Source organism: Carlito syrichta, unplaced genomic scaffold, assembly GCF_000164805.1.
Source record: "Carlito syrichta isolate Samal-C Ts95f unplaced genomic scaffold, Tarsius_syrichta-2.0.1 Scaffold304306, whole genome shotgun sequence".
Classification (NCBI taxonomy): Eukaryota; Metazoa; Chordata; class Mammalia; order Primates; family Tarsiidae; genus Carlito; species Carlito syrichta.
Window position 1 is genome coordinate 706640 of NW_007248402.1, and position 12094 is coordinate 718733.

The following is a 12094-nucleotide window of genomic DNA, read 5'->3' on the forward strand; positions in this document are numbered from 1 at the left end:
TGCCTTTAAATTTCTGTTCTACACTAACTGGCTGAATTATGTTGCATCTTATATAATGCAGTCTAGTAGAGAATAAACTCAGAAATTAGACATTCTTTTGAAACAAATAGATAATTGTTGGTGAGCACTTTTGCCTGTATCTTTTGAACAATGGATATTTGTAGTCAGGACTACCCTTCAGTTAATGTACATCATTATATCATAATGACTAGTTTCTCTTCTGATTGGTCCATGCCTGTGCCTTATAGGTTCTAAATATTCTGTCATTACCCCTACTTGGATGATAACGCTGAAACTCCATGATAGCTCCACTTTAACTACCTTCTGAATCTTCAGGGAAAGATCAGTTTATTTGCAGAGTAATCTTTGCATGGTATATGATACTCCACATCTTTGAAATCTGAGAATTAGAGATCAGTAAGTACTCTAGGAGTCATCCTTGACTCCTTCCTTTTGTCATGCCTAATATCTAATTCACCAATAAACCTCACTGAGTCAATCGTCAAAATATTTTCAGGCTCTGACCCCTCTCGCTGCATGCACCATGTTCCCACAGCCCAAGTCATCCCATCTCTCTCCTTAACAGTAATAACTTTTTGTTGATCTCCCTTGCTTCCAGCCTTGCCTTCTGAAAGTACACTCTCTAAACAGAAGTCAGAATGATCCTTAAAAAGACAAAAAGGCCACATCATACCAGATCATATCTGAAAGGCCACAAAAGTCCTCGGCCCTCCTCCCTGTCCCCGTCTCAGCCCTCACCCTATCTCTTGGGTTCTTGGTCAGTTCCAGCTATCCTGGCCTCCAGCACACGCCAGGCCTGCACACCCCTTACTAGAATGTGCCCTTCCTGTAGGCAGTAGGATGTTTTCATCTGATTCTCTACAGTATCTTCAACCCCAAGAATTATATATCTGACCTACAGTAGTTACATAATAAATAGTACTTGAATAAATGAATGAATCATTGCATGGTGTTTCCCACCATTTCTTTTGAGTAAACTCTGGTTTAGAGATAAGAAGCTTAGTGTGTGTTTTAATTTATTTTTGTTCTTCTTATCTAGTGATATTTGCAAGCATGAAACATACTGTAACAAAAGCAATATTAATAATTTTTATTTTCTCCTTTAAAACCTTCACAATGACAAGCAGACAACAGGCCATATGCGGTGGCTTCTCCCTATAATCCCAGCAACGTGGGAGGCCAAGGCAAGAAGATAACTTGAGCAAAGGAGTTCAAGACCAGCCTGGGCTACATAATGAGACCTCATCTCAACAAAAAAATAAAGAAGTTAGCCAGGTGTGAGGAGAGGTGCATGTGTAGTCCCAGCTATGGGGAAGGCTGAGGCAGAAAGATTGCCTCAGTCCAGGAGGTCGAGGCAGCCTGAGTCATGACCATGCCACTGCACTCGAGTGGGCGACTGAATGAGATCCCCCAACACGTGCACGCACACACACACACACACACACACACACAGACACACACACACACACACACACACACACACACACAAAGCAGATAACAAGCCAGGCTCTACGGTGGCTCGTGTCTATATTCCCAGCTACTCAGGAGGTTGAGGCAGTAGGATCACTTGAGCCCAGGAGTTTGAGACTGCAGTGAGGTATAATTACGCCACTGCACTCCAGCCTTGGCAACAGAATGAGACTTCAACTCTCAAAAACATAATAATAAAAATTTTCAAGATATTTTTGAAACCAACAGCACTAACAAAACACACCAACCAATATTAATCAAACTAATAAAAATAATAGCAAAATAGCAACCAATATTAGCAGAATTAAGCTGAATGTATGGTAAACTATTAAAAATAAACGAAGTCAATATTTTTAAAAAACATTTAACGTTACGAAGGACATACACACAAACCCTGTCCAAATGGAAAGAAACACCATGTCCTTATGTACACACAAACATTTTATGTCATCCTTTTCGGGTAAATATATCATTTCAACCAGATTTCCCAGGGAACTTTATTTTATTGGGTGGGACTATTTTTTAAATTTTATTTTAAAGATGTGGGGCATAATTCACGATTAGGTGTACAAGTGGACATCGGACAGGTAAAATTTGGACCTCCCTTTGGTCCCCACTTTTCCTGATTTGACATCAGGCACCCTTATTGATGTGGTGTTCCCTGCCCTTGCCTCCCCCAACCCCTGCAGTAGCCCACGACTGCCATTTCCTTTCTTATAGTATTATGGTAAATATTCAGGGTCCACTCATAATCACTCATAGTGAGACTTTTGTTTTAAGCTTGCTCGCTCTCATCATCTGACCTAAAGAGTTCTTTTCACACTCATCCCTCCACCAAACCTCCTCGTTTTGTTTTGCTAGAGCCCTTACCACTTACTAAAATTAGCTTGTTCATTTTGCGATTGTTACTCTTGGTGGTGGTGGTACTGGTGGTGATGGTGGTGATATTATGTTTTTGTTTGCCTCACCTGTTCTAGAATATAAGTTCTATTTTTCTGTTTTGTTTGTATCTCTGTTCTCAACATGAAGACCCCCCTAGCATATATTAGGTACACAATAACTATGTGTGGAATTCATGGCTTAAAAAAGGTTCTAGTTTTCCGAGGAAATGCTTCCAGTTACAGTCCATTTAACAATATGTTGTTCAGCCAGGCTCGGTGGCTCAGCCTGTAATCTCGTGCTTTGGGAGGCCGAGGTGAGTGAATTGCCTGAGCCCGCAGGTGCGAGACCCACCTGGGCAGCTTGGCGAGACCTCATCTCTCCAATAAATCAAAAAACTTAGCCAGGCATGGTAGCACGCGCCTGTAGTTCCAGCTACTACTTGGAAGGCTGAGGCAGAAGGATCGCTGGAGCCCAGCGGGTCGAGGCTGCAGTGGCCAGGAGAGTGCCACTGCACTCCAGTCTGGGCAACAGAGTGAGACTCCAACTTAAAAAAAAAACACAAAAAACTGTATGTTGTCTCTGGGTTTATCATAGAACAGCAAAAGAAACAAAGCGGGAGGTATCACACTTCCAGGCTAAACTTTATTATAGGGCTATAATCATCAAAACAGCCTGGTATTGGTACAAGAACAGGCATATAGACCAATAGAACAGGATAGAGATTCTGGAAGCAAAACCTCAATTTCTCCACCAACTCATCAACAAATACTCCACCATCAACCACTGGGGAGAGGAGAGCCTATTCAGTAAATGGTGCTGGGGAAACTGGTTAATCACGTGCAGAGGATTGAAACAGGATCCCTACCTATCACCATACACAAAAATCAACTCCAAAAGGACCAAAGATCTAAACTTAAAACCTCAAACTATAAGAATCTTAGAAAATGCAGGAGACACCCTTATAGAAACTGGAATAGGCACCCGATCAATAGCCCAAGTCATAAGAGATAAGATTGACAAGTGGGACCTCATCAAACTGAAAAGCTTCTGCAAAGCAAAAGAAACCATTAAGAAAGCGGAGAGACAGCCCACAGAATGGGAAAAGATTTATTTGCCAACTGTATATCTGAAAAAGACCTAACATCCAGGATCTATAAGGAACTCAAATATGTCAAAGGGGGGAAAAATAGCCCTGTTAAAAAGTGGGCAAAAAATATAATTAGTTCTCAAAAGAAGACTTACAAGCAAAAAACAGATACATGAAAATATGTTCAACCTCACTCATCATCAAAGAAATGCAAATGCATATTAGCTGGTGACTAAAACCACATTGAAATACCACCTAACTCCAGTCAGGATGGCCATCATTAATAACTCAAAAAACAACTGATACTGGAGAGGGTGCAGAAAAAAGAGAATGCTTCTACACTGTTGGTGGGAGTGCAAACTAGTACAACTTCTATGGAAAACAGTGTGGTGATTTCTAAAATATTTAAAAATCGATCTTTCACATGACCCAGCACTCCCTCTTCTTGGACTATATCTGGAAGAACTCAAATTATTCTACAAAAAAGATACCTGCACATGCATGTTTATTGCAGCGCTATTCACAATGGCAAAAACATGGAACCAACCATGCTGCCCATCAAAATTGAACCGGATTTTAAAAAGCGTGGCACATATACATAATGGAACATTATGCAGCCATAAACAAGGACAAAATTATGGACTTCACAGCAACTTGGATGAATATAGAGTCTGTCATACTCTATGATCTATCACGGAAACAAAGAACCGAGTACCAAGTGTTCTCACTTATAAGTGGTCTCTGAGCGTTTATCATAATACTACATGAAAGAGATTGGCAATAGCAGATCATTGTTATGGGAGGGAGGGGGAGGCACGTAACACTAATAAGGGTGCCTGATCCCGCACCAGCCAGAATCAGAACCAGTGGTAAGCCCAAAATTTACTGTACGATAACCGCTTATGTACCCAACCCTGAATTCTACTCCACATCTTTAACGTTAAAAAAAATGTTCAGAATTTGCCCCAATATTTTTGCAAAAACAAAAAAGAGAATACTAGTAAGAAAAGACATTTTCTAAAACAACATTCCCCAACCTTTTTGGTATCAGAAACTGTTTTTATGGAAGACAATTTTTCCATGGATGGAGTTGGGGGACCTGGTGATGGTTTCAGGATGATCCAAGCACATAATGTTTATCGTGTGCTTTATTTATATTATTACATTCTAATATATAATGAAGCAATTATACAACTCACCAAACCAAAAAAAAAAAAGAGAGAGAGAGAGAGAGAGACACAAACTGAAGTGGTAAATAAAATAATGGGCAGGCCAGGTGTGAACTGAAATAAGTGTCAGATTCTGAATTAAAGCCTGCCACCAGATGTAGCTGTACAACTGAGATACTTCAACCCTCTTGGTACTCACTGGTAGGGTTTTGATAGGCATCTGCAAGCAGTTGATTTATTATGTTCTCTGTGCAATCAAACCTCACTGCTCATATGAATCAGTATCTGCAGCCACTCCCTAGTACTAGCATCACCACCTCAGCTCCACCTCAGATCATCAGGTATTTTAGGTTAGATACTCATAAGGAGTGCACCACCTAGATCCCTCACATGGGTAGTTCACAATAAGGTTTGCACTCCTATGAGAGTCTAATGCCCCTACTGATTTGATGGGAAGTGGAGCTCATGCGGTAATACAAGTGATGGGGAGCAGCTGTAAATACAGGTGACGCTGCACTTGTTTGCCCACCACTCACCTTCTGCTGTGCTTCCTGGTTCCTGATGGACCATGGATTGGTCCCAGTCTGTAGCCCCCTGGGGTTGGGGACCCCGTTCTAGAAAATAGGAAGCATTGTAATTAAAACAGTATGATACTGGCAACAATAAATGAGTATAAAAGAAAAGAGTTCAGGCTCTAGTGTACTTTAGAACTGAATATAGAATAAAGGGGTCATTTCAAATTATTGGAGAAAGAATGATTGGCAATGATTTATTTATTACATAGTCCTGGCATAATTATATGTCCTTCTTGGACCAAAAAAAAAAAAAAAAAATGAGAACTCTATGTCACACCATATTTTAAAAATAAATTCCAGATATTAATGCCAAAAGATAAAAAAAAGTAATAAAGATAAAAGGAAAAACATGCACTCGTTTGCATAAACTCAAGGTCAGGGTCTTTCTCATTAAGCAAGACATGAGAACCAAAGAAAAAGAATAGTATTTTACTAAAAGCAAATTAAAATTTCTATATGGAAGATTTGTATAAATAAAAGTGAAATGCGCATAAATTCCATATATATATATACACACATACATATATACATGAGACAAGTTGATCATGTACAGAAAGCATCTACAGATCAATAAAGGACCAACAACACAATATTAATGTTGACACCAGCTATGAAAAGCAAGTGCATATGGCCAAAGAACATATCAAAAGAAGCCCAGGTGTGGTTTATCGAATACAGATTTGACAGAGATGTAAAACGCTGACAACTACCAGTTCTGAGAGACATCTGGAGAAAGAGACATTCATGTTTATTGCTGGGGGGGAAATAAAAAGTAATCTGTTGGCGTTTATGAAAATGTAAAGTGTGCCTCCCATTTGCCAAGCAGTCCTGTACTGGGGAGGAAATGGAAGCATCTATATAGAGAGAGGTGTACAAGGATGTTTAGTGAAGTGTTGTTTTTAAAGGAAAAGGAACTAGAAGCTACCTGAAGGCTCATCGGTGGGAGAATAGTCAAATAAATTATGACATTCCTATTCTCTGGAATGTTACAGTTTTAAAACAATTGTTGCATATATTTTCTTTATTCGAAGGACAGTTCACTAAATATTGTTACATGTCAAAAAAAAGCTTCAGGGTAATGTACAATGCATTAGAAAATAAAGTAGCATGTATTTTTATATATGGATGAGTGTGTTTTATGAACATAAAAATGTGAAAAGAGACCTGTTAAATCATTAACAGTTGCTGTGTCATGAAGAGTAAACAATAAGCAGCAGGAGAGCTTTTAATGTCTATTTTTTTATCATGTTATTGTTTTTCTTGGTAAAACACTCATGTTCCCTTTTAATTTAAAAAAATCTATAAAGATCATTCAATTATAAATGCAAGTATACACTTAGGACACTGATATTTTGATGAGTTTTTATAAATGCCATACAGTATAAGAAAGGAGACCCAACATTACTGTACTTGGTCAGCGATACCATCATAGAACCAAAAACAAGTCCCACCTAAATGTTTCGATGTTCTTTTATAAATCTGTAAATCTACAGTTTGGAGGTTTGGAATTTGCATTTCTTTATTCAACTCAATTAAAACTTAGTTATTCTGAGAAATAATTACCAGGTAACCAGATTATGAAATAAATTATCCTAGACAAAAGAAAGCAATGCTTCATTGTTTAAAATGTTATGATCTGATGTTTTACACTTTATAACTGTCCAGTATAAAGATGAGGACCTTATTATGGCAAGCCTGTGACCGAATAGAACACTGTCTTTTTTAAAAGTTGAGCTTTCCTCAACATACTTGCAATATATAAACATTTGATAGAAAGATTGTTTATCATTTTTCTTTTTTATTTCAGAACGCTTTACCCTGTACAGCTCTAAAAACCTTAGACAAGCATGGAATAAGTAAGTCTTTATACAGATTATGCTCATTCTCTGTCTCTTTTACTATTAATAATTCTCCTGATAAGTTTATCATGACATTTTTCATTCATTCATTCATCCTACTGTCTTATTATCCATTCATTTAACCATTAAACTGTTGTTAGACCTGTGTGCCAGCTAACATGTTCAACCTGAGTCCACACTGCTTGAGTTTTAGGTTCCTAGAGCAATGTGGCATTGCTTCAGAACTGTACGTCCCACAGTCCTTATGGTCACTCTTCTTGCAACCAGATTCGAAGAAATATTTTTGTATCCGCAAAATGACATTTGTAGAATATAGTATATGACTTGCTTTCTAATCTAAATGATGTTAGTGAAAACGTTTGTGCTGGATGAATTTGATCTTTCAGATTCTTTTCTTCACATATTTTCCCCCTAAGCCTTACTGTGATGCTAAGTGTATTTATCACTTGATAAATCAAGTGATTTCATTTGATTTCATACCACTGATTTCATTTCCGTTTTCTCATCTGAACTTGTGGAATTAGTTTTATTTCTTGGTTTTGAAATTTCACAAAATCTAAAGATCTGGTTTTTGTAAGTTATTCAGGAGTCTTTTCTCTGAAAGCCAATCATTGGAAGTAGGAAACCAAATGATTGAGTCACTCCTGTTTGGTTGTGGGCATCACACTTCAAGCATTGTACTGGGGGAAAGATAACTGGAACTGCTGTGATTAAGTCAACTGTAATTTGTTATAACGAAATTTTGTCTATCAGGAACTTAATGTTGCAGTCTCATTTTTCAAATATTTTATTTTATTTTAGATTCAAGGGGTACTTGTGAAGATTTGTTACATAGGTATATAGCATGATGGCAAGGTTTGGGCTGATGAACCCGCCCTCTGGTGGTGAGCATCGTACCCAATAAGTGGTTTTTCAATCCTTCTCCTCCCCTCCCCACCCTGCCTCCTCCCTCTAGTTGTCCCCAGTGTCTGCTGTTCCAGTCCTTGCGCCCGTATGTATGTTTAACTCCCACTTATGAGTGAGAACATGTGGTATTTATTCAGCTTTCTGTTTCTGAATGATGAACTCCAGCTGCATTCATGTTGTTGCAATGACATGATTTCATGCTTTTTTATGGTTGCGTAGTACTCTTGGAAGGTGTATGTGTACCACATTTTCTTTATCCACTTCACTGTTGATGGCCACCTGGGTTGGTTCCATGTTTTGCCATCGTGAGGAGTGCTGTGATAAACATATGAGTGCAGGTATCTTTACTCTGTTGATGGTTTCTTTTTCTGTATAGAAGCTTTTTAACGTGATAAGGCCCCAGTTATCAATTTTGTTTTTTGCTGCCTTTGCTTTTGCAGACATGGTCATGCAGTCTCACTTTTTACTGTTACGATGTTTACTTTTGGATAACATCAGTTATGAAAATAAAATAAGAAAAACCTTTTTCATATTAAAAATGCTGTTAGTAACTGCTCTCAGTGGATACAGTGGACAGCTTATTATGAACTCATGGAGTAAATACATTAGATTCTTCAGTAGTTTATTTGGAGGATTTGACCCTTTATTTTAATTCAGTTTGTACTCAGTAGAACACACTGATACACTCGTTTCTGTCTGACACAGGTCTTGGCATCAGAGTGGGTTTTCCACACCAGACTGCTCCAGGAGGGCCCCCCCCACCAAGAGCATCTGTGCAATCTCCTCACCTCCCACCTGCCCCTTTCTTGACCCCTGACCCAACATACTTTACTTAGTTGCCCTGGTCCAACATACTTTAATTAGTTGCTTTTATACACCTGGTAAGATATGCGGCAAACATTTCCTACCTTAATTAAATGATCAAACACATTCCTCTCGCATGGGAATAAGACATCGCTCCATCCAGCCAGATAACCATTTTATGAAACAATTCTTGATAAAGCAGTTGAATTAGACTCTAACCCTGCATTCGAAGTAACAGGAAAATCTGACAAATCATAATTAGCATAGCAGCATTTGTGAGGAATCGATAATTAGAATTATAGAATTTATAATTAGAATTAATTTAAAGGCATTTAATAAACTGAGTCCTAGTCTTAGATTACATTTTAAATATTTTATGGAAAATATTAAAAGCTGAGCTGAGCTTGAGGTAAGATTTTAAAATTGTGAACATGGCTTGTTTAGAACCATGCTGTTTTTTAAGTCCCCTTAAGTCTTATTTTTCTTGCCTTGAGGGTTTATTTAAGAAACATTGAGTAATAAAGTTATTACTTTCTGGTATTCCAGTGTTGATGCTGAATTTTTAGAGCCAAACTGTAACTTCTAGCCAATTCAAACCCAACACAATTTAGAGAACGAAGATTCAGAGACATTAATTATATAGCTGATTTTTCTTCCACATGTGCCTTGTAATGATCACCAACATTCCAACATCACTCCCTTCAGGAATAAGGTCTGGATTTGAAAGAACTTCGTTAAAAGACTGTGAAACAGGTGCTGGTTCTCTCCATTGCTGCTGACTTTGCTGGTCTGCAGCACAGTTACCAAACTGAAACAACTGGTAAATTTTCTTGAACAGTGATAATAGGTTTAAAATAAATTGAACTAATTGGCAAGAAGTAATTTGAATTCAATTTAAATGGATTAGTATAAGTTGTGTCAGTTAATATAAAAAAGTAAGTCACTGTTCAAAATTAAGTAAGAATGTTTTTAAAAATATGTATTAACCCAGCTATTGAAGCTAGTAGACATGTTAATTTGCCTAAGAGAGTCATGTCTTAAGATATGAATCCTTAAGTTATTTGAGAAGCTCTCACAAGTGACCCGGTTTATTTTGGGGCCAAGTCTGTCCTAGGTAACACCCATGCAATTCTCTACTGACTTTAAATCAGTAACCATGGGCATAGTTTTAGCCTTTGAAAAATTTTTTGGGTTCTGGGAAAGCAAAGCAGTGATATGGGAAAAATATTAAAAGATTCAGCAGATATCTAAACTAAGAAGGATAATGTAAAGAAGAAATCATAATTATAGGGTTGAGAATGAGAAATATAAATTAATAAAGAAAAGGAAGTTCCCTGATTTCCTCATACTGGAAGTGCATGATCCACGTGGACTCTTCCTACATAAAGGAGAATTGGGATTACAGGAAGACAAATCTTACTTTTATAAAAACATGTACTGTTTTCTGACTGACTTCAAAACATTCCATTTTATTTCATGGGAGTTATAAAGACTCTCCCTATTTCTCTTTCAAATCTCTTTATTTATAGTTGTCTGGCACTGGCATGTATGTGCAATCAACCAAGAATTTCAGCCACTTAAAAGATCTTTTATTATTTTGGCTGGAGAAGGAGACTTAATATATGCAGCAAAGTTGAGGGTAAGATTCCAGGAACACATTTGCTTGTTTTGGAACTTTTTAACAGCTGAACAATTTGGGAGGTTTGAAAGTATCAAAAAGAGAACTAAAGATAAACCACTAAGTCACAGAAGACAGATCTGGAAAACACAGCTTGTGGCTTGGAAAGTGAAGCAGGTTCATAGACTTGCGTAGGTACAGGTTAACCTTCTCCTGCTTCCCCATCTGCTTGAGTTCTGCTTACAGTCCTTCTGTTCAGTGCTGCTGGATTTCTCCTAGGAACTTGCAAAAACTGATGTTTTTACATGTGTAGTAAATACAGATATTGTAATGCAGCTACCTTTCTGGAAATGTACAAATAGAGAGAAAAAATTAAAAAAAAAAAAACCATCTACCTGATATATCTGAATGTACCAGCAGGGTCAGAAACCCTGATTTGCAAGGTTTTGTGTTAACTCTGTGTTCCTGAACTCTCCTTGGATATTTTATCTGATTCAGTGTTTAACTTCCAAAACATATTTCAAAGATGACTTGCTGGATAGTTGTGTTATATGTGCACAAAACACAGTGTGTTAAGAATAACATTTAGAGGAATAACATGACATTCGTACTGTGTATTTATGTTGGAAATGCCCTGTTGTATTTTTATGGCCATCATAACCTGTGTGTTCTTTAAGATTTAAGTGAGCATCTTCTCAAGAAAAGGAAGGACCCTGTTTTCTACTCTCCTGTTGTCCTAAGTTGATCTGAAATGTCCTATCATAATAACGTGTTGCAAAATAAGTTAGAGCTTTGCATTTCTGTGCCAGTACAGCAACATGAGCAAAGGTAAGAACACTGTTATTGCACTAGGAGGAGCAGTTGAGTTGAGTGAGATCTTTAAATCCTCTTCTCCACTTACACATTCTTTTCATTGTTGATCATTTTTGTTATAATTCTATTTACTTCAGAGCAACAGATGTAATTTATTTAGTGCCTGGAGGCTTCTTCTCATATTATTTTCAAAGAGATTATTCTATTCTGCACATCATCAATTCACTTTTTGAGGGAGTGGGTTTATTGGGGTGATGATCTCTAAAGCAGACATTTTTAGAATCCTGTCTCTTAACTACAAGGGTGGGCTGCAGTTGTCGACTGCCTGGGTCTGTGGCTCTGAGTTCAGCATTAGATGGCTACGTAGGGTATGGTTCTTCACCACATGTTACACACTTGAGAATACACAATTTTCAGCATGTGGGCAATTCGATCCAAGCAGATCTCTTGTCCTGACCTTGGATGCCCAAACATGAGACTGAAAGCTCCAGAAAGCTCATCTGCTTGCTCAGAGTTGCAGTTCAGAGCAACTTCTGGCGACATTCCTTTTCATAAGCATAAATCTCTAGTACAGTTACTGGAAGCATCACATGGATGTGATGTTTATCGAGACCCACTGAATCCCTTGCCAACTGACAGAGCAGTTCTTCTAGGAAACTGCAGATTGGATTCTTGAGAGGGAAAAGAGTAAGGCCTAAAAATGGATGCTTTGCAGGCCCTGGTGGGAATCCTGGAGACGCTTAGAAAAGACAGAAGAAAAGTCTGTCCAAAAGCATAGGTTGGGAGCAGGTGCCTGGAGGATGAAGAGGAAGCTGAGAGAAGTTGGTAAATGCCAGAGGCCTAGTCCTGATCTCTAGGTATGCTGACAACAACATAAATATGAAAGCTGA

General features: G+C 38.0%; 1 protein-coding gene across 4 annotated transcripts in view; it reads left to right on the top strand.

Annotated features, from left to right (window-relative positions):
• The window catches only part of CDK14 (cyclin dependent kinase 14), a 503831-nt gene that overhangs the window by 363868 nt on the left and 127869 nt on the right, over window positions 1-12094 (top strand). For all 4 annotated transcript variants that reach the window (XM_021713156.1, XM_008059636.2, XM_021713157.1 and 1 more), the window contains one exon: window positions 7012-7060. In XM_021713156.1, the coding sequence (XP_021568831.1) occupies window positions 7012-7060 (49 nt within the window). The remainder of the gene's footprint in view (window positions 1-7011; window positions 7061-12094) is intronic.